Source organism: Lonchura striata, chromosome 4 (assembly GCF_050655825.1).
Source record: "Lonchura striata isolate lonStrDom1 chromosome 4, ASM5065582v1, whole genome shotgun sequence".
Classification (NCBI taxonomy): Eukaryota; Metazoa; Chordata; class Aves; order Passeriformes; family Estrildidae; genus Lonchura; species Lonchura striata.
In genome coordinates this window covers 23,699,426-23,723,783 of record NC_140706.1, presented here as the reverse complement: position 1 = coordinate 23,723,783, position 24,358 = coordinate 23,699,426, and the positions used below count along the sequence as shown (strand labels likewise).

General features: G+C 38.6%; 1 protein-coding gene across 7 annotated transcripts in view; it reads right to left on the bottom strand.

Annotated features, from left to right (window-relative positions):
• Positions 1 to 24,358, bottom strand: part of LIMCH1 (LIM and calponin homology domains 1) — a 173,337-nt gene that overhangs the window by 83,182 nt on the left and 65,797 nt on the right. For 6 of the 7 annotated variants that reach the window (XM_085577833.1, XM_085577826.1, XM_085577825.1 and 3 more), the window contains one exon: positions 15,193 to 15,262. In XM_085577833.1, coding sequence (XP_085433959.1) covers positions 15,193 to 15,262 — 70 coding nt within the window. Of the gene's footprint in view, positions 1 to 1,138; positions 15,151 to 15,192; positions 15,263 to 24,358 lie in introns of those variants that run through there. The other variant, XM_085577830.1, reaches the window with a different exon arrangement.

Genomic DNA, 24,358 nt, shown 5'->3' with positions numbered 1-24,358 from the left:
ACTTCCACTAAAAGAATAAATAGAAAGCTTTCATACTTAGGTGTCTAGAATTACTTTTTTGAGGAAAAGGAAGGGGAAGAAAACACATGATTTTCAATTTTTTGCAAGTGAATTTTACAAACAATCAAAATATCTGTGCAAAAATATGCTCAATAGATCAGTGCCCATTTGTGACTTTGACCATATACAGTATAATAGCTAGAATTATTGAGTACGACAAAACTATATCCATGTATCTGTTGTTTCTTTCCTAGATATGAAAATATAAATTTGGTGTCTAGATGGCATGACCATAATTATCAGTAAATATCTCTAGCTTTGGTGGGGTTTTTTAGGGTAAATATTCATGGAAAGGTGAGCTACCCAATAGTCTGGCAGTGATTTCTTTTCCACTCCTTTTCAACCATCAGTAAGCAGTCTCTAGATTAAAGAAATAGCATGACTATTCCTAAAGCCATTGTAACTGGAAACCTAGATTAACTACACAGAATAGCCTACTTTAATGACTTAAATTGCTGCTGTTCACTAGGTCTATAGTGGTCATGCAAACATGCCTTTGAAGAGGCATTTGGAAATCGGGATTCATGGATTACATCTGGAGGCCAGTGTAATTTGCAGTTGTGAAGACTAAGCTTTTCAGGATAATAAAATGTAGTACAATACTATAATGTATTTAAGAGGCAGAATTTCCTTAAATTAATGGAATTAAATTTCCTTAAATTAATGGAATAAAATCAAGGAGAGCAGCAAGAGAGAATGAACAGAAGTCTTCTTTAATATGGTGCATTCCTATTGCAAAGCATTTCCCCAGCTCTTTCACAATGTCTCTGTTTTGATTCCTCTGGACACCAGAACAGAGGGGTGTACTACTGCAACACTCTCTCTGTCCTCAGAATATACAAAGAAACAAGGGTAGGAAGATGTGTTCATCACATGGATCACACCATGTCTTTAGAAACAGGATCTAAGCAGTGAAGATGGCAGAAATAGCTTGTTGGTGAAGGGAAACAAACCAGCTATCACTGATAACTTATTCTTAAAACTTCAGTTAATACCCTATCCTCTGTCATTGCCAGACCGGAGATAAACTTTTGTTTCTTAGAAGAAAAGAGCCAATCATGCTTACAATTCAGCTTACCTGGGTATAACCAGTGATTCCTGCTCCCAACAGTCACAAATAAGGCCAGCAGAGATGTTCAGGTACCACCAAATAACAAGCTTCCAACTCCTCACCTGCTACTTCTGAAAACTGTTTCAATTTAAAGCCACATAAAAAATGTAATAAAACTTAACTGATGAAACTGTATAAATGAAAATGGTAAATTTAATATAAATATGATTTTTTTTCCTTTCCCCAACAAAGGGCCAGGACTAAGAGTTGATCAGAGAGAGGTATATTTAGACAGCAGAACCAGTAGAGTCTAGCAGATTATTAGGCCAGGCATCAAAGACCATGAAAGCAGCTGTACTAGCTCCAGCACCAATAAGAAGCTGCCAGCAAATTAGCTGATTTAAAGCACTGCAGAATCCCAGTCCCCAGCCAGCTCATGTCTCCAAACCACTCCCATAGGCGCAGATTTCTGGAGAATGCAAATGTTACAGATGGCTACCCAAAATGCTCAAAACCAGCAGGACTTATTGGCTTTGGCAAGCACTTTTTCACTGCCCTTCCTAGTGACTGGGGAATACATTCATCAGACACGGGACTGCCTTGCTCCAATGCACTGACCCAGCTGATGCTCAGTACTGTGCTGAAGCAAATCAGCCCTTAAATCTGGGGATCCTACTAGGACCTGCCTGGGGTTTACAAGGTCAACAGATGTAGCCCCATCCAATACAGGGACTACAGAGCCATGCAATCACCTTAGGTGATGCAGGAACACTGCCCAAACTGCAGCACAGGAGCCCACCCCACCCCAAGATGCAGCAGACCCTGGTCACAGATGTTCTGCATACTCTTTGTGTACATGCCTGCCAGCCCAGAGCTGCACAGAGGCTTCAGCATGCCTGTGACTGCAGAGACCGTGGAGAGTCATCTAGCACCTGAGCAGCACTCACCTTCTGGGGCTTTTTGGCTACCTGGAAATCCCTAAATGTGCTGTGCTGCACTGCTAAGGCCATTTGGGCCATTTGCCCTCAAATGGGAAAGGTACAGGCATTAAACTGCTCTCCTGCAAGAGCTGATGTGGCTGTCCTGAGCAAGAGTGAGAGCTGCCAAACCCAAGTAAACTGTTCAGTGAGTTGCCCACACCCACACCACAGAGGTTATCCAGGGTTCTGCATTCTCTGGCATATCCTAAACTCCACCTTCCATTATCCTGAATAGAGTAGTTGACTGTTTTTCCTCTTATTTACTTCCCATTCTCTGTCTGGCATTTTTATTTCTCCAACCTGCAAAGTTATATACAAGAATATTTCTGTGCTGCTTTAGAAAGAGAATAAATTATATTGGAAGCTGTGATGGAGAACACTGACCACAATATTTTAAGTTGTTGGTGTGTAATTTACTTACATAGTAATTCATATTAAGGTTTAAGTGCTGGATTTCTTGTATTGCTCATCAAATTTCAGACAAATGAAAAAAAATAAGCAAGGGAAACTACTCTTGGGAAGATAAACTACCTGCAAGAATTTTTGATGCAAGTGTGAGAACACTTAAGAACTCTCAGTTCTCAAAAAAATATGTAAAGGTCTGGAATACAAGGAGTTTCAGTTCTCTAGGATCATAATTTAGAAAGTAAATTTTAATCAGGATTGGGTGGGTCAAGAGATTGGGTAATAGTATTTAAAAAAGCAAGTGATTAATCTCTGATCAACCAGAGGGTAAAGACTAAAGAGCATTTAAGGTCTCAAACACCCCTGGGAACTAGCCAACTTAGTCCAATACTATGCATGCTGACTCTAGGCGGATTTTGGTTTTTCTCACATACAGTCCTCATGCTTATATGTGGGCTTCTCTAAATTTCTTTAGAAATACTCCATCATTCTCCCTAAAATTCTGTAGTAGTTATGCCTTTGAAATGCCAGGGGCAGATAGATACTGAGCTTGCTGAAACCACTGTGCTGACAAGTACCTTTTTCCTCTGTCCCTTTTTACTGCATCTGTTTTTTCTCAATTACAAACTCCTGAATCAACTTGAGGTGCCATATAACATAACAGGGAAGAGGAGATTCATATCAGCAAGGTGATACTTTGCAGGAAAACGGATTTTGGTCACTGCTGACTGTGTCATTCAAAGACCTAAAATGCACAAAAATGGAGGCCTGGCAGATCTGAAGATACAGCTCCTGAACTCCCTTCAAACTAATCATAATATTGGATTGAATTTTGCTCTTTGGATTGTTTCCGATAGAAGGAAAGAACAAGGAAAAACTCTTGAATTTTTGCTGAAGATACATCATCACCAATTCTAAAATAATTCTGCTAATACCTTGCTTACTCAAATTTTGTTGGACTGCACCAGTCGTCCAAGAGGATGTAATTATCTTGCTTCTTCCTTGTCTAAAATTCTAGACCACTGACATATCAGATTCCACCCAGTCACTATCCAGCAGTGTAAAAATAAAATACAGGCATGTGTACTAAGGGAGAAGACCAATCTAGCCTGACTTCTTAAAACATACAGAGCAAAACAAAACAGCCTCCTGTGACAAACTCTATGTCATGTTACTTTTTTACATTAGTCTGTCACTAAACAGTGAATTTAGTTACAAATTTTATGTGTTCCTTTGGCCTACAACATTTACTTATACACTTATTTCTCTTTACCTCTTTAGAAGCTTTTGTAAGAGTTCTGACCTGGGAACCATTCTGTTTTATTTACCAGTCTGCAACTAGTTCTGCCAATGATTGATGCAATTCTTGCATTTGTTCATAATTTTTTTTCTGAAATAGCAGAAAATACATTGTTTCCAATATACAGTATCAAGCCTGTAGTAGTAGTTACTAATTTTTTAATTGGCTTGTATTTTCTTTGAAAGGAAACAAACAGTACAGTAGAACAGTGTATCTGTGTCTGGTGCATGTGGCATTCTCAGAACACTTAAAGTTTTCCTTTTCATGCAGTTGCTATAGTTTAAGAAGCAACTACTATCTGACCCCCTCAGGGGTAACAGAAGAAACTTAATGAAAGAAAATATCCAGGAACTGTAAAAAAATAAGGTTTTTTTCCCTCTTCTGTCAAGTGAAAGTTGCATGAAATATTTTTCCAGATCAAAAGTTGAGATATTTTATTAGCTGGTGCTGCTGATCTGTACAGTCTTCTGGCACAATTTTCACAACTTGTTTACAGTATCACCCCAGTTATCTGGAACTTTGTGTTATCCCCACAAGGGTCAAATTCCTGACATGTATTAATTACACTGAAAATTGCCCTGGATTACTTGAAACCTCAAATAACTGAACCTATCCACTATCCTCCCTTTTAAATAACAGAGGACATACTGTATAGTGGTGCTAATACTTTGTGGCTGATCCCTGTAACTCCAGAAATTAATACATAAACGTCACACTTCTTATCTAGGAGGTCTGCCAGCTTTGGTCTGAAAACCAGGCTTGAGAGGCACAGAGCATTTATAGCATGGTACTATTCAGTGCTGTGGGCTGCAGGACAGGAGCAGATAGGAAGGACAGAAAGGTTAAAACCAAAAATCCACTAACCAGCATTCCTGATCCATGCACTGCTGGCCAAGGAAACAGACCTGCTTCACAGTTCAGCTCTCTTTAGTTGCCAAAATGACCTTGGATCCCTCCTGTAGTCAGCCGAACACTGGTGCTGCCTGCATGGTAAGCCTATGTCTCACTGACACGTGAGCTTTTTATTGTGCTGCATCTTCTTGTGCCCATTGCCAGCAAGTCAGGCCTGCAGCTTCCCCTTGAAGGCACGCACCAAGCACCCTCGCAGGAACCTCTATAATTTCATTATGTCAGGGCTTGAATGGAAAAATAACAATTCAATGACCTACTGACAATTTAGGTAATTTAGCCAACAGCAGACATTAGCTCTAAGATCCCTAATGCCGTTGCTAGGCAGGAGTGATAACGTTAGGATTGGTTTTGGAAAAATCAGCAAGCCTCTTTCCAACCAAACTAGAAATGGTATTCAAAGGACAACAGCAGCAAGGCAGCTTTCATTAAGAAAAGATATGAGAAATATTCAGGAACTTTTGGTAACACTCATAGGATTTGCTGGCTGTGCAGCCAAGCTACGCAGCACCCATTCCAGCCCAACAGTTATAAATGGCAAGCAGCAAGAGCATCAGCAGCCTGGGCTATCAGTTTAAGGCCTGAAATTTGTTGCCCTACAACAGGTGCAGGGGTAATTGTCACAATCTAGCACTCAGTCCAACATGCCTCCCAACACGCCAAAATCCATGTTGCAACATATGAAGTCAAGCAACATATCTTTAGCAGTAAAAGGAGACCAAATAATACCAACATTACGACTAAAAAGAGAAAGGGGAAGAGGGAAAAGCATCATGTTTATCATTGGCCTTATGGGGTAACGCAAGCTTGGTTCTAAATTGTGCATGAGCACTACTACAGTTCAAAGAAGAAAAGCCGAGGTAATGAAAAAGCGTAACAGAATGAACTGAAAAATGCTGAGCTGAACTCAGTACACACTTGGATGCATGCACACATTTAGCAAGTTAAATACTCTCCCCTTACTGAAAAGCCTGAAAACTCCCTTTCACACATCATGCAGTAATAAATCAGCATGCACTATTGCTCCAAACAGACATTCGCCATTTAAGTAATAGTGCTTCCCACATAAAAATGAGGAGGAAGAAACAAACAAGTACCTGGCAGTAGTGAGGACTTTAACAGAAGGACACCACTCCAAAGAGCTGAGGATTGCTTCTGTATTGCAGTATTAATTTTCTAGACCATTAGTTATAAATGAATGTGCAATTCTCCTACTAAGCTATGGGACAGATTTGCACATCATATCTCAAGGTTTTTCAGCTTTCAAAAGGTTAATAGTTAATAGTTTTGATGTCACTCAGTCAGATAGTTCAGCCTATCTCTGTATTTTCCATAAGCAATTAACTAAGCTGTTTCCTCTGCAGCATTAATTTTAACAGGTTTACAATAGTATCATTAGACCTCTGGACATTTAAGAGGAAATGCTATACAATTGGAAAGTACCATGCCAAGCAGGAAGCAAGTGGCTTTAATCCAGGAGCAGGGAGGAATGCAGAGACAAGGAGAATTCAGTGTCAGGTATTTCAGGCCTCTATTAATTCTTGACCACAGCACCAGACTACAGAATTTTACTGGGCTCTTAAACTAAAGAAATAACTTTGCACGGATCTTTAAGGCAGCAGTTTTCCATTAGTTTGCCTTTTTGCTTGTTTGCTTTAAGTCAGGGAAACAACTGCAATGTGATCTTTGGAGCAAGACACGTTCCATCATCTGCATTCAGCACGTAGGCTCCTGCTAGCAACATGCACATCATCTAAAATAAATCCACTTAAGAGTCCCCGGAAAGGTTTTCAGCATAGAAACAGTATGAACAGTTGCTAGCAGACATTAACTGCAATAGACTTCACCAAGTTGATCTGCAGCCAGGGAGGGGATTAGAGACAGCATTCTTCTGCCACCGTCTTCAGCCCAAGGGCCAGGGTCATACAGACTGTTGCTTGCTCTCTTTTTACAAGAGAAGTTCAAGGAAGCTTGAGCTTCCCTGGACCATTTTGAGGCAGCCAATCTGTTGGTCTGACTATACTGGGAAAATTCTTCCTGCTTGCCACCCCAGGACTTCTCAGGTTAAGAGCTTTTGGGAAGGTACCCTGCCTTTTCACGCTTCCAGTGCTGCTGTTATCTGGTTGTCAGGATTGATCCCTGCAGCAGAGGCTACGTGTCACTAAAAAAGACAGTTGGGGATCAGAGATGGTATTTATAGTGCAGACCTACAGACTCCAACCTGTGAGAGGCTTTCCAGAATTAGGGAGTGAGAATACTACTAAGTATAATTTTAAACACAGGCAACCTTTAAATGAAGGATTTAAGGTTGAGACTTTCCCGGATTCTTGTGTCCTTTGCTTTTCATCAATACCTTAAGGAGAGGATCTAAGTTTAAACTCTGTAGCTGCAGTTTCAAAACTATTTTAAACTGGTGGAATGATACCTCTTTTCCCTCCTTGGTAAGCCTCTTCCTTCCCTCCTGCCTGCATTTCTTTTCATGCTGTAAGATGAAAGGTAATTTTTAGCCAGGTCAGTTGCCCACTCCAGCTAATATGAAAGCCAGTGCTGTCATTTGTAGGAATGCCAAATTCAGAGTAGTTGAAAGCAACCATAACCTCAGGACTAGTTTTCCTTGCTAAGGACAAAAGCTGATACTTATTTGGCTTCAAGACATGGACAGTTGTAGCTCTGCATATTTTATGTGCGTTGGCCTAAACACTTGCAGGATACCAGCTCACTGCTTCTTTTTATATCCTCATTGCAAACTAATCAGTTTTGCTACAGAAGACACACAAAAATTGCAGGTGCCTGGATAAAACTGCAACAGTGCCACATTCCCCACAGGACACAGGTGACGCATTCACAGACTCAGGGCATCCAACTCCTTCACTGAAAACTCCTGAAGATGGTACATGTCTCCAGAGCATGTGGTATTTGCCCAACTATGAAGAGAAGTCATAAGCTTTAACAGTGGGATGTTTTGAAGAGTATAAATCATTGCTCAGGAGGCTCTTTGTTTCCAAGATAGCAGCTCAAGGAAGGAACTGATCCTTCATTCATTAAGTGGAAATTTAAGATACATGGCATATGGCAGCAGTTTGTTAAACTACTGTATTTTCTGATATTTACAGATACTTACATAAAAGCTTGCCATTTCTGAAATACTCACTCACCGCAGTGTTATTAAACCAATGTAATGCAAGTCATGGCTGAATTTATAAAAGCAAATCAGTTATTCCAGTGGGCAACCTACATTTTTCATGGGTACGAAAGGAGCTCTTCCTGGAAGCCAGCTGCCCTCCCCAAACCAAGGCAAAGGCATTTATAGTAAAGGTTAATGTAATGATAAGGTCAAGTTTACATTTCAGCTGCCTAGCATTATCACTTCATCAGTAGTTTTTCTTTTTGCCATTTTCAAATGTTATCCCTGAAATCCTTCAGTTTACTGAACTTCCTATGCAAAAAAAAAAAAAAAAAGTAAACAATCATTATGATATTTTATAAATAACATCTTTGAGAAGTCACTTGATAGCCCTAAACAGGTACACTCTTTGCTTTTAACCAAAAACTTTTTTCAAAAGCATGGTAAGGTTGGGTAAGCAAAGGGTGTCTTCTGCAGTGACCATCCTCTCTTGGTTTTATCATAGAAAGAGTTCCCCTTGCCTCCAAATCTGCATATTAATGTTCTATATTATTCAGTGTGAATAAAGCTAATTATAAACCTACAGATTAAACTCACACGTGTTGGGAGAGCAGTCTAAAATGAGACTGTGAATGACATAGGAATGCTTGTGATATTTTTGTAGCTGTTATTTATTATTTGTATTAACATACTGTCTAGGAGCCCTGGCCATGGAGCAGGACACATGGGGTGAGGTGTTAGACAAAAACAGACTAACAGATGATCCTTGCCACAGAGAGCTTACAAGTATTATTAGCATTTGGCCAAACCAAGTCCTGACATTCTCAGCAGCAGAGCTCAGCAGGCTGAGAGTACAGTTTAAGCTGACTGTGAAAATGCTGCACCTTTGAATACTAACCAGTCCAGTTTCAGAAGGGGTCTCAACAACATGACAGAGTTTGCATACGTCCACAGCAGCTATGGATCACAGCCATCCTGCACATGTCCTGCAAACATTTACACATCTTGGCTGCTGCTGTTCTGACCCAACAAAGAAACTGTTCAGAGCACCCTGGGTACTGAGAGACTTCGTCTTCTAACAAGGGATAAACTCCTGGACACTGGCAGAAAGCGCCAGTATCCTTAGCATGACAAGGAGTGGTCCCAGCCACCAAACAGCTTAGCTTATTGAGTGCACTGAAAGCACTCCAGACAAGGAAGCATCCAGAAGATGGAACTTTAGGCCAGCAGGGAAGCTGGTCTGCCAAAGTTGGCCTGCCTGGGTTCTGGCTGGGGCCAATGGTGCAGGAAGCACACAAAACCCCCTGAGGGATCAATAATAGGCAATCTAGAAATAAACAAGGTTCTTCATTTCAAGTTTCACCTCCAGCCATCATAAACACAACACTCCAGCTGGCAGCTGACGAAGGAAGTGATTGCCCATGGATGTTAGGGACAACTCATGAGCCATACAGAGGTGGTGAACATGAAGACTACTAGGAGTTGGTTGAACTCAATTCTCTGAGGGTGTGTGTTACAGCTAAATGCAGCTCAGACCATCACAAACAAATAAATAAGGTGGGGTCATTTACCTCCCTTTGTTTTTGTTTGTATACAACATGCCTTTTATTAAGTTCCTTTTCTTTCAGCCTTTCTTGCATGCATACATCAGATTATAGTACAGCTTGGGAGCCAGGCAGCACAGGCTGAACCCAAGTGCAGAAGTGGAATATGTCTTCAGTACATTTGCTGTCAGATCAATTACTAGTTTCCAGTATCAAATGTTTGAGAGTTTTGGAACCAAACCAAACACATCAGAGTAAACACAGCCATTTTAATCAATAAAATACTAAATTAGATGCCAGCATTGTATTTTCCATTTGTATTACTAGTTTAAATGGCAGGAGAGTAATGCTTCCTGGACAGCATTTGTATGGTTAATTGGAAGCAATAAAAACCTTCAATCCAGTTTAAAAAAGAAAAATAGCTGAATTTCTTATTAACTTTTAGGTTTTATTTGTTTGCATCTCATTTCCCCCCAAAAACTGCTTTCGTTGTGCTTCCTGCCAAATTTGAACTGATAGCTGTTTTCCTCTTCTGTGATGAGTTAGTTACAATTTCACTGCAGATTGTTCCACACAGACTCTGTTTACAAACAATGTGGTTAAGAAACACCTGTTAGCTTGTTTTTATATTCTTTGTGTAACTTGGAAATGTTTATGAATACAACATACAGCTAAATTCATTAAACAGGAATTTCATAAGGTACTTATGTCCAGCTCAGATGACACCCAAGGCAAGAAAGTATAAATGAAAAATCAATTTGAAGGCAGTGTAAAAAGGTAGGGGAGTGAAAAACCCAAATAACATAAAGTATACAAGGACGTGATACTAACCATTATTTTTTTAAGAACACTCTTGCTTTAGTGAAGAGATTCATTATATATTACACTATGTGAAGAGCCAAAGCACACAGTGCTGCTCTCAGCTACTGGCTAGACCCTAAAGATTGCATTAGTCAAACATTCAGATTTCAGAACTGAAAGCAGGCACAAGAGGTGTAGATAAATCAATTATTATTGAGCAAGGAAGATCCACAGAAAACATGGCAGAATGGTTTGCACAGTATTTTACTATGCTGTTGACACTTTGTTTTACTCAACACTCACAAAAATGCTTTTGGAATGTGAGTGCCAAGAACTTATTGTTTTTAGATAGACAGGAAGTTTTGCTTCTGTTTACTTCACATGTACCACAACTTACACAGCAAGACTTTATGAATACAATTGTGCTGGGAAATGAATATGTTCAGCAGAGAATATAAATACAAAACAAGGAAACAGAAACTATCATATATTATGAATTTATATATTACAATAGGAGCAGGCTTTTTCCAGAAAGCAGTAGAATTAAAGAATGATAAATTTAAAAGAAAAAAAACCAAGAAGACAATTCTTCAAGAAAAAAATAGTAATGAGGAGGTATGAATGAAGAGAGTGATAAAAATAATGCACGTCTGTTCAAGTTTTCTGTATTTATCTTTGCTAATTATTTTTAACTGAGTGAAACAGACTATACTTCATTTGGATCTTGTAATTTTATTTGGAGGTTCATACTTGCATGAAGAAACAAGATCTCATTTGCTGAATTAAATTAGTAACTTAAACTCCTGACAGCTAACATAAGGATGACATTTCTTTGAAATGACATATAAGATAGAAAACCCCCAAACTTACAATTTGTGCAATATTACGGCATAACAACAAACAACCAGCACCAGCAGACAGATAGGTGGTCTTATTAAGGGTAATAGCAAGCTCTCAGAGAACACTTTGCCAAAAGAAACTTCCTGGGAAAATAATGAGGGGAAAAAATCCAACCTGGCTTTCAAAGGAAAAAGCTTTCTTAAGCAGCACATTATGCCTCTGTTTGTCTTGGTGCAATAACCATGCAACCAGGTGACTTCTGCAGGTCTATTTTTTCCAGTGCTATATCATACATATGTCACAAAGTTAAGGACCATAAACAAACTGAAAACTGGATGCCACAGTAAATAGATTTTTAATTCAGTAGTACTGAAACATGAGCCAAGATCCAAGCTAAAGTTCATCTCTCCATCTTTGTCTTCACTACTTCCTCCTATTATATGTGAGAATCATTCACACAGCCTCTGAAATAAGTGTCTGATCTCCTGTGGGGATTGTTCAAGGAACTGAAGTAATGCTATAAACTCCCCTAAATCCTGTCAAACAAAAGATAAGGCAGAAACCTTTTCTTTTCTCAGAGTGACATTATTCAGGGACAGGAAGCAAAAGCTGGAATCTTTTTAAGGGAAAAAGAAAGTCAACATACAGTAGTTACTATTATAGAGCAAACCTTATCTACAATGATGCTGGTAATTTTTCATAGAATAGATAGTAAGGTAGAGAGGTACAAAATTATAATTAGTAGAAAATTTAAAAATTAGTTGTGTTCACTGTGAATGTCATACAAAATGAAAGAAACCAACAGCAACTCACTGAAAAAATTGCTGGTTTTGTAAAAGTCACTTAATTATATTCATTGTACTCTAATACATCTTTGCAAGTCTTCTGCAGCTCCTGATAGTTTTTTAATTAATAACTCAGCCAAAACACTTCTCCGGCCTTCTGCAATTAAATACATTAAATTATGGTGCTAGAAACCTGACAGCCATGAACAAAGATGCTAAATATTAATTTCATACCTGAGAAAATTTCTTTTGTTACTCCTACTAAGGCCTAGTATGTTCTTAGAATGCTTTGTGAATTTGCTTTTTGGTGGGAGCATAAGCTTTCAGGATTAATGAATACTGAATAAGAATGAGAAAACACTTCATCAGAGTTAATATTGTAAGTCTGAATACCAAAGCAGTGGTCCTACATTTTCTTTCATTAAAGCAATGTATCATTTCTGCTGTGATAACAGAAGCAGTCGGCACTTCTGGAGATCAAAGGAAGTTACAAACAAGCCTGCCAAGCTGAACATATGTAATTCTATATGTAATCCTGCATACAATCCACATCCTGACTTAGACTTGCAACTAGACAAAGATCATCTTTGTGTATTTATATGGCCTGTGCTAAGTATGTTGGTGTTCAGATCCTTGAGTTCTTACTTTAACACCATAGAACTATAAACAATAAATTTTACTTAAATTATTGGTGTTCTGGTATGCAAGATCTGCAAATAAATTATTCCCTCTTGAAATACATGAGCAAGTCACTGGTGAGAATTTCAGAGTAACTGCAGATTCATCTAGTTTTAAATGCCAGGAAAGATTAGAAGAATTGTCTTTCAACACTGAACCAGTTATACATAATACTTGTAGAAGTGCTGTGAGAAGTAACTCAAACAAGAAATATAGGCAAATTTTTTACAACTGATAATACTCCAAAGTGAACACCTCAGCATGTGTCTAATATGGGCTTCAATTCACTTTTATTTTCCTTCAATAAAGGACACTTCCTAATTTTTCCTTACCATAATAAAGGAGAAAAATAAGACTATCATCTGGACAATTAGACTCAAGTAGACATTTTATAGAGCTACGTAATTTATAACTGTTTGTGTCTCTGGAGGTTAAGGATGAAACAAAAGGCAATTTGAATACTCCACAATTACTCCTAAGTTTTAGCTCCTACTGTGTATAAAAGAAAATGTACCTATTGTCTCTTCTAGTGAAATAAAAACTTATTCTATCAGATACAGGAAATAAATTAATTGTGTTACAGTAATTTGGTTACACATTTTAAGCAGAAGCAGCATCTAGGATTTAAAAGCACATAGCTCTGCAAGGAAGAAAAGGTACTGAAGCTTTCACAGCATTGCTACTTGTAACTGAGGAAATCACACTCACTGCAATGAAATAACTGGAAAGAAGCAACTATGTAGTATGTCAAGCCAACCAAAACTAAGATAATAAAGAAAAATTGGCAACTAATAAGGGAATGCCTCACATGTAGGGTCAACTGCCTAGGAGGTATAACTGCTTCTGGACCATAGTGTCAATATTTTAATTTTTTTTTCAGACACATATGCATGGTACAGGTTACTGAAAAGGATACACCCTGTGCTCAAACACAAGCCTGATGGCTGTACTTTTAAATAATACACCATAAATAAGCATAACAGACCAGACAGAACACTTAAACTCACATGCAATCCTAAAAGCAGCCACTTAGTCACCACTGTAGCTATAAATGGCAACAAAAGCCAGCAGGTATGGAACCAGATGTCTTGGAAAGCAAGGGTAAATTTTGGTAGTTTGTTTTGTTGGGAGCAAGTTATTCATAGACCAGTATATTAAAACATTCATTGGTAATGTTCAAGAACTCAGGAATAGTGAACTTTTTAAATAGCCTAATTATTTATTAGAAAAAATATTTAGAAAAGGAGTTACTGAAGGAAATCAGAGGACACAGATACAGAGGTAATAAAGTCACTTTACAATACACAAAAAAAAAGATCTACCATATCATTAGTAGTCTGAAAACATCTTTTTTCATAATGCTTTGAAACTACACATCTTGCAGGAGAGCTTTATCTCAAGGAATGAGAAAAATACACACACATAATAACTTTTTTCTATGTCCTTCCTACTATAACCACCTTACCACTGGGATTTAACATATGAATAAGGAAAAAACCCAATGTAATTCAATATCATCTTCTTAAAACAGTCATAACAAAAATTGAGTCTTTCCTGAAAGCAAGCCAAGGAAAAGAAAACTGCACTACTGGTTCTTTTTTCAGCTGTTTATATCAAATATTCCTCTCAAATAGGAGAGCAAAGGAATAAAACTAGGTGGGTTTTAGAGGCAAAAGGAAGGCACTCAAGGAAACTTCAGAGAAAGAGTGGTGGGGATCAAAATGAATTCTAAACCCAGGCAGTATTCATGCAGAAACATCCTTGTCAATCTACATGTTGAAAGACCAGCTCAAAGGCTATGCATCAGTATTGTAGAACTACTTTAACAGCAAATGTAACATGGTTTCTGATACACCGAAACTTTTTAATGCTCTTTATACAAAGGAACTTTACCTTCAGCTATCAACAAGTAATATATTCCCAATATTGTATAAACCACAGTGTGAACAGTGCCAGAACACAAAGGAACCGTGATGAGTCTAAATAGAGGATGACCACCTTCCACATGCTCAAGGACCCTGTATTCCCAATTACAGCTGAAGGTAAAATAAATACAGCCATATTTCTATGTGGCTAATCCTGTTAGACCCAAAAAGCACCCACTCCCCCACCTTCTGCCCCAATAGCAAGTACAGGACTGTGCCACCACTTGAGGTGACCCCCTGAACACCCAGAGTTCCTGACAGCCCATGAGCTGTCAGCACATCCTCTGTGGTCTTCCTTGCTTACAACAGAGTATGGCCAAATTTTGCTCTGCCCTTAAAGTCAACATGAAGCAGTTCCCCAGATAGTCCCAGAATGAATGTTATCTGCAGACTTTGGTATTTTGGGGAAAGGGTAAATGAGACAAAATATACAAGTACAGTTTTCTTCTTTTCCAAAAACTATCTTTTTGTGGTGATGGTTTCTAATGCATGCATTCCAGTTTTTCTAAAGCTAGTGCCACAACTGAGAGGTGATATATAACCAAGAAGATCATCTTCCTCTAAAACTATACCCTGACACTTGAATATTGCCTACTTCTGGAAAGAAAAAAAAAAAAAAAGACTTAAAGGTCTTAAGGTGACTACACAGAGCATTCCTACAGAGAGACTGTCTGAGTTTATTAGGCTAGAAGAGTTCAAATTACAAAAATAACTGCTATCTGAATCACATAGTCAATGTCAAGGTGCAAAAAGCAGCACTGAAATATTTTCCTCCATTTGATATACTCACCAAACCTGCAATGGGGGTCGGTAGTCTATTGATCTTTTTTACCAATCCTGGCTTTATCGCATTCAGCAACCTGTTATGAGAAAGGAGCATTTTATGAGTGGTAAGTCACAAAATCCAAATTATCAAACATTTTCCCTCAGCACATAAGGATTTCAGTGTGACTGGAAAAAAAGATTCTCCCCTTTCTCCCTTCTGTAAACATACATGGACACCCAAATTTGATCACTGAAATGAAGAAAGACTAGTATGAGTATCTAGCACAAGAACTCAATAGTATTTATTTTGAATTCTAAATTGATCTAGACCACATCAGTGATCCAGAGAGATTCTGGGTGAATTTTGACACATCAGCCTGCCTTACCTGTGTACAGGCAGATGGTACCTGGAAGAGCCTGAGAGCAGAAACCTAGAAGGCATTCAGGTCTGGCAGTTTCTGCACTGCAGGAAAGTGAGAAAGGATGTACACTTTATGGGTGGCCTGTCTATTTTCTTTTTTTTTTTCATCTTAACTTGAAATTAAATGCCATCCTTCCATATATTGTGTTGAATGGAAGGCCCCATAAATCATAAATGAGAGAAGGCAAATAAAAAGGGAATTTATAAACCCTGCCCCGTCTCATTGTGAAAACAACACTAGGCCAGTGATACCACAGCTGAACACTGTTCAGTGTCCAAAGATTAGCAAACCCCCAAATCCAAGTTCCTCACCACCCATGAGCATGCTATGAGATGTGCTGACATGGCTCATTGTTATAATACTCAAAAAAATGACCAAGCCTCTAAAAGTGAGGAATTTTAATTGTAAAATCCTGTTGCAACAAACACTGTGTCTTCACCACCCTTTCCCCAACAGAAAACCATAATGCCTTTTATCCAAGGAAAAATTCAACCAGTTCCATCCACTGGGAAGAAAAATCATCAATTCAAGACATGGACTTAAAATTCAAGATCTTTGAAGAGAAAACATGGTGTCTGCATAAATTTAAAAATCTCTGAAAATTAGAATAGCTCTATGGAAGAGAGGAACTTTATTTTGGGCTGATATGGTCTCCATTCAAGAGCAGACTCCTCTGGCAGCTTACTGTGGTAGTAAAATTATTCATATTTGATATTTGAGAGGTCTGGCTGAGAAGTTTATCCAAATGAAAAGAATATTCCTTTCAACTAACGCTAACAGTCTGTGATGGTTTCCAGCTCCCTATTTCTGAGTTAGGATAACAGGCGGTGTGCCACGGCTCAAAGCTCCACCAAGAGCCATCGCTCCACAGTGGTGCATTATCTGTTGCTTGGTTCTTTAGGACTGTGGCAGTTTGCAAGCTCATGAAGGTGCTCATCCCTCCTGGAGTGAACATCTGGCTTTATGAACATTGAAATTATCCTTTTTCCTCACTTCATTCCCTTTGTGTCTCCCTGCAACAGTATATAAGTTGGGTTTCTGCAATCACTTGGACAGAACAGGGGAGCAGAGTGGGAGATGCTATTCTTAAGTTTTCTATGACCATATAGTTAGTAAAGCTTTTGTTCCACTTGTCCAAAACTGTATGCATGTTATTACATTCTTGAAGTTCCCACATCTCCAACACCATAATGCATTGGGAGTAGCATCAAAACAAATATGAATGATACTTTTAGGAGTTGGGGGTATTTTTAAAATATTCTTGAAGTTATAAACTTTGTAACCCAAGCTCATACAGATGGCTGTACTATTCCTCTTCTGCTTAAGGTAGAATCTAACAGCAATGTCCTAAAAACAAATTAATTAATATACTTTTATTTACAAAAAAATCACTTTTCTTGATTAGATGAAATAAAAGAACTGCCTATTTTCTAGAAGCATTATTTTATTTCACGGATGGAAAAAAGTTATTTTTTCTCCCCCCACAGAAGATATGGTACTTTTTAACCTTACAGAGCAGCATTGCTATAAAACTACTATTTTCCATTTAGCTGCTACAGTAGGCAATTTAAGATTTTTTTTTTTTTTTTTTTTTTTTCCCCAGAAGACTTCTTTTCAAATACTGTAGCTCTCTTGTCTGCCTATTCTGTTTCAGGAAAAAAAGAATATATTAGGTAAAGCATCCAATTTTCTTTATTACTCAAACGGGAATGCATCAGCACCATAACCAATACTGCAGGTGCAGATTAAAAGTCATAGGCAATAACAGAGAGCAAAATAAAGAGTTCTTACTGGAAACCTCAAATGTCAAAACCTATTCTAATAAATCTTCAAAATGGCTTATACAGATTTCCCTGTGAAATACAGAAGAATAAATTCAGAGGAAGGAAAGGAGTAGAGAACAAACATTTTAGGTCACCATTTGTAGGCTGAAGAGAGAGGAAATAGGATGGGGCAAGATGGAAAACCCTGAGGAAGAAATTAAAATTATTATTAAAAAGTTTGTCTCCTATTTGAAACATTTCTAAGCAGTCTGGCACTAAACCCGCCAGGACTTGCTTGCTGCAGAATATGTCAAAGGGAGGTTTCTTCCAGAGCAGACTGACTGCTTCTGAAATATTACCTCATCTAGAGCAACAATCCAGATGCCAAAACATTGAGTGGTTTAAGCTTGCTCTGCTACCAAGCCAGCTAAAAAGTTGTGCTGTTTGTGCAGGGTCTCAATGGTCCCCTTCACTCTCACAGTTACTGTCCATCTCTGCTTCTCAAAAATCCACTAACTAGACCTCTTCTGACATAGGCCTGTACATACAAACTAAATTTGCTGTGCCAATTTAGACTTTCATAGAGCATATGTATGTGTATGCAAAATTTTATCAGCTCTGGTGGGTTCCTGTTGAAATACTGGGCAAAGAAGACCGATCACCATTTTGCATTGGGGACCCGACACGAGATCCTCGGCCATGGCCCAAGGAACAGACTCTGGAGGTGAGAAGAAACACTAATCCATACCTTCTCCTAGAAGCCCCTGACAACTGCAGTCCCACACTTTCTTGCTTCACCAATCCTAACCAGAGGAACTGGCTGCCCCAGGTCTCCTGTCCCCAGCCAGCTCCTAGTCTAAAGAGTTTTCAGGAGAAAAAACCCGCATCACATAACTTCCCTCTGGCAGCCCCAACTGCATCTGCAGCTCCAGCCTGTGCCCTCTTCCCCAGTCCTAATACTAATCCTAATCCTTGGCTCATTTTGAGTGATCCCAACAATCCCACTAAATGCCCAAAAGACAACAACCCAAACCAGGATACAACTAAGAATTTTCAGGTTCCATCCACAAAACCTGACTCTTTACATACACACATGACCTATTCTCAAACCCATGACAAGTTTTCTGTGGGGATTTCTGCTCACCATCTCTAGCATTTATGCACCTGTCCTAAATCAGAACAATCCTCTGTTCTTCTCAAAATTCTCTTGTAATTTTCAATCCAACATAGAGTAAAATCAAGGCCAGAAAATACCTCAAAGATCACTAAGCCCAACTGTTAAGCCAGCACTGCTGGGGATGGTAACTCGACCACTTTCCTGGGCAACCTGTTCCAATGCCTTGCAACCTTTTTGGTGAGGGATTTTTTTATCATATCCAATCTAAATCTCCTCTGGAATAACCATTCATCCTCCCTTTCCCCTGTGCCAGGTGCTGGCTTGGACTCTCCAGTAGCTACCTGTTAAATGAAGCACAGTAAGACACTGCATAGAAGCTAAAACCTTAGACCTGTCTTACCTTATAGAAACAAGAGGGCATGATGGAAGTGGAAGCTGCTCTAGTCCCACACACAGGGAGAAGCTGAGTCACTTCCTTCCCCTGTTAAAACCAGCTCTTACAGGTACAGGAAGAATCAATTGCTCTACTCACGCTGTCCCCAAGGTTTGGCATTGCAGGAGATAAGGTATCTCCACAGCTGGACAGACAAGCTGAAATCAGTGCTAGCCACTGTGTGACTAATTTATTAGGCCTTCCTGGGGTTTTTTATCATGAGTTAAGAATGTGAAGACTTCTGCCAGGAAGAGAAGGTGTTTCAGGCAACAGTTGATAAAAGATCTAATGAAAAGCACCAATGAACTGCCCATTAAATTCTTGCAAGAAAGCGCCAGTTACGAAAATAGTCAGAGGATGTCTGCCAAACCCCAGCCTCCAAAAAGATCTCGATTCTAGGAGGAAATGGAAGAGAAGCATTTTCAGAGAATAAACTTCAGAAATGGAGAAAAGAAAAGTTGAAGTGATGTGCGTTCACAGATCAATCCAGGCTGGAGCGGGGGGGAAGGTATCCAACAGAGCTCTTTGCTCAAGTAACAGATCATACTCCTAGAAAGAAAAGCTGATTAATGATCTGATCTAAGAGTCAAAGGGCATTTCATATTTGAGAATTCAGGAAATTCTATCCACAGTAAACCTTCACAGAGACATTTCTCTCTTCAAATTAAGTTTTACAGACTTACATTCAAACAAACAGTCTTTCAGCACTTGATAATTATTAACCTAGACAGCTTCAGTATCCACATATTTTTAACTCATGCTCTAGTGGCAGCTCCAAAATGCCCCCAAATATTTTGAAAGGACAGAAAAATCCACTGCTAGTCTTAAAGATGAACAAATCACCTTGAAACAGTGAACAATGAAAAGTCAAAATATTTTGTTGCAAAAAAACATGGCTAAGAAGTTTCAAAATATAAACATGTTCCTGAGGTCACAAAAATATTTTTGGGAAAACATTCTTGAGTGATTGCTAATGATGCCCCTGACATCATTTATTTAGAATCAGATGAACAAGGTGTTTTTTTAACAAGCAGGACAGAACTGACTTTGTCCTATAAAGGGCTCACAGTCCAGTCCAGTACAAAGTGAATAAAGACCTATGGAAATATGTAGTATTGAGAAAACAATATTCCAAACATAGGATTGCATTCATCTTGCTCTGCCAAAAACCAAATATATGAACAAAGCCTTGCAAACAGCTCAAGAAAGGCAACAGGGAAGATTGTAACTTCACAAGCTATTTATACAGAACCTACAATCACAAGGACTGATGATGTGAAGAGCATCTCATGCACCTATACATTTACAATTTGTGCATAGTTTTTACACTGAGTAGCAACGGCTGTGGATGTGCTTTCTAAAACTCCTAAATATGCTTTCTTAAACATACACTCTTGAAAAGCTGAAACTTCTCACAAGATTACCTTGCTTTGCATTTGAGCAACACTCCTTTTGAGTGGATCAGTGTTCCACAGTCTCCTGCCCTGTCAATAACCATGCATCAGTGAAAAAGCTCTATTATTCAGTCTGCTGAAATTCATTTTTTTAAAACATAAATACAAAGATAGGTCATTCTGTCTGCTCAAGCATGCCCCTCACTGTCTATTCCCCTCTTCTCATCATCATTAGGGTTTATGTTACCTTTGTCCCCTCATCTAAACCATATTAATAAATAGGTCTTCATTAGGAAACAGCAATAAAACTTACAGATTAAGGACTCTGTATTCATATAAAACTATTTCAAATGTCCTCACATGAACCTAAATCTTAATGCTTAATGAGTCTTGGGGCCCATCTCTCAAACCTGGAGACATGCCAAATTCGTGATGCTGATAATGTTTTGGCTTTAAAGCACAGTCTGAAAACCACAGGAAAATACAAATTCTTTCTCACCTCAAAGCATGGGTCACATTCAAAACTTCAAATATGCCTATGAAACTCAAACAATTTCTTAGTTTCCAAGAATAGGAAAGTCAAGCAAAATACTAATTAAGCATAAGGGCTGAGCATCCACTGACTTCTCCACTGTTCACTACACAGACAAGTGCTGAACTGAAGCCAGGCCCACAACACTAACAGACAATTAGAATGATATATCTGAAAAATTCTATAAGCTACAAATACTATTTGTTTTCCCCTACCAGATGACATAAGTGACATTAACTTGCAAGAAGAACAACTGAAACACCATATATGCAGCAAAGGTTGTTCTTCATACCTCACGGTATCACTGACTCTCAGAGCACAGAAGTTTTATTATTCCACAGCATTACACTTGTACTGATCTGGCACATAGCCAGCCCTTTGGTCAGATGCACCAGAACCAGGGTGCACATCTAATAGAATTGCTCTTTGAGAAAACGCAGCTCATTCATCACCATCAACATGAAGATTACAAGCTAAGGGGATTTTTCACTTGTGGAAGAAAATAATTCTCATGACAGAATACACAATAAATTCCATTAAGTAATTCTTGGTCATAATCACTTTCAGTTTGCTCAGATTTACAGCCACTCTTCATATTTGCTTTAAATACTATTAAAATAATCTATGTGCATGGCTAATTTCTCATGTTTTTTACTTAAAAATAAAATCTGAAAACTTTCTTGTACTTTTTAAGAGCATATATTCCAAGTATGCACAGCAGAAGAGAACTGCCTTTCCTATATATTATCCTACAGGAGAAAAAGTGTACAACTTTTTTTTAGTTCACTGTACTTATGCAATTTTACCAAGATTACTTAAAAAAAGTAGAACATCTTTTTATCTCCTCTTTCAAAAAACAACATAAAACTTACAGAGTCAAAGAATAAGCATAGTTTCAAAGAATAATCCATAGTTTCTGCACATTTGACAAAGTTACATAATGACATGTGCTAATAGATAAAATAACTGTCTCTAAAAAAACCAAGAAGACCTTGGGAAAGTGGTCATAAATTGGTTTCCAGAATTGCATGGGAAAGGGACATCCATTTTTAACCACATACAGTTAGTCCTCTTTCATTTTTATATGTGTATGATATGCAATGAAATATTTGTTAGAACTTTCATGCTTGAGAAAAATCAGATTTATTTTGTCTGAATGTACTGCTATAAATTGATTTTAATACATACATAAACCAGACACACAGCTGAACTGTTCTACATACAGAACTCAAGGTATTACACACAATCATAATGTTGTTAGACTCTACTGCAAAGCCAAATAATTACTGCTAATATCCAGCTGGTTTGGTTCATTGTTTAAGGTCTTTTACACAGGATTCATATCCCCATTGTTGTTTTTCTTTTTCTTTATGGTCTGTTCCTGCTCCTGACATTAGAATCTCATTACTACTAATATAACTTTCAGGGTGACTGGATTACTTGATTCCACAGAAAATTTGAAAGAAAATACAATTCCAATTCCATGTCAGAAGTTCTTAGAGATATATTGGATATATCTTCTGTTTGAATAATCATATCAAAGCAAGCAATTAACTCAGATTTTTGAAGTCTCACATCCCTACAGAGACCTCTTTAACTGCTGAATACCCAACATGAAGGAAGGAATCCTGCAGTAGCAGAGCTTGACAAGGGGAGGTGGGCAGCAAGGAGAAGGGCAAAAAAAAATTGAAAATACATTTGCAAGGATATTAGAGCAGTAACAACTGGTCAAGACTGCAGCAAGACATCCATTTTTTTTTTCTTGTAATAATTTTTAAACTAATTAATAGCAATTGTTGCATGGTTAGAAATAAAAGCTATCTTGACTTCCTTACCTGCTGTTTCAAAAAATACAATAGGACTGCCCAAACCAGCACGGCAGACAGAGAGACACGATATGCACTTTTTTTGGCAGTCAACCTTCATTCAAGTTGGCTAAATCCATAGAATAGGAACACCTAAGCATTGCAAAAACCAGATCCAATTTATTTCTGATTAATCCTCTAGCTTCTTATGATATCTGGGTCAAACCTAAATATGAAAGCTATGTATCAAAGGAGAAAAAAAAATTGAACATGTGCTGGAGCAACAATAGGGGATTTCCAGTGATATTCCTGCTACTGGTGTTGTATTCCTGCATCATATTGCTTTCAACCATGATCCCAGAAAGGCACATTTGCCCACCCATGCAGAAACTCCTCAGTCTTTTCATACGAGAATTTAATTCACAAAGCATGAACAGAGAAAGAAAGAACTGCCTCTGCCTATATAGCTATTATATCCCTGCTGAAATCACCATTGGCACTGATGTCAGACAGCTATGCTAAAAAAACATGAACTCATTTCAGGCAAACAGAAGTCATAGTCACTGGCTTCTCAGCACAGCTGGGTGAACAATTAAGAGTCACCACTCTCTGGGCAAGTGCACAAGTGGGCTTTCAAACAGCCAGAAAAAAGAAAAAGCTTGTGTTGCTCTCATCTGTTGACTTGTAGCTTTATGGCATCCTGTATTGTTTAAGTATGCCCCTCAGCTCCTCAGCTGAGTGCGTCAAGCCATAAAGTTCGTACTGAGGCCAGATCAAAATGCCAGCCCCAGCACAAACACCACCAGAGAGGCAGGTGCAAAGCTTGCAGGTTCCTGTGGCAAGCATACACATCTGCACTGCTCCACCATCCATTCATACCAAGAGCTTGAGCTTTTGGCATGGCACACTTGCATTTGTTTTCATTTATTAAAATATGTGGATTATTGCTAGATGTGAATGAATCATTTATAACCACTGCAGTGATGTCTGCTTGTGTCTGTAGGCTGTCTAGGACATCAACATTGGGATCAAGTGGCATTACTGTGTATAAGGGTCAAACAATCCTGCTACAGAGATAGAGATTCCCCCTGCACCCTTTGGCACTCACCAGTCTCTTTGGGGAATGGACTCTGACATGGCAACTTCCCTGTTCCCTTCTGCAAAACACCTCCAAAGCCAGAAGGTAGCCTGAGACATCTTTGGGACATTCAAGGCATGCTAACTGTGTCCCCACTCCTGACAGCATCTTCCAGTCCCCTAGCTGCTGGGATCCCTCAGAGCCCAAACTCACTTTCAGTCTTTGTCACAAAATACAACAGGCAAGAAAAACCCTGAAACAGCCACGTGGAAGTTAAGCACAACTATTCCACATTCAAAGGATATCACTCACTCAAGTGTCTGGCTATGAATTGCCAGTTAAGGCCACTTGCAGTGAGTACTGGCCTGTGGATAAAAACAAAAGTAAGTTTGCTTTTCCCTAAAACTTCGACAAATCAGATAGAACATGACAAAAAACAATTTCTTCAATCTTCAGGAATTCAAGACAGCTATAATTTATTTCTTGTCTTCTGAAATTGTCAGAGACTTAGATCAGATTTTCATCTACTTGTTGAAGTCAGCTGCAATGAATGCACAACAGACAGACAGGGATTTAAGAGAAAATTTGTATACCATTACATTTTTTTCATTAGGTATCCTGGTAATTTTGCAGTAAGTCACAAAAAA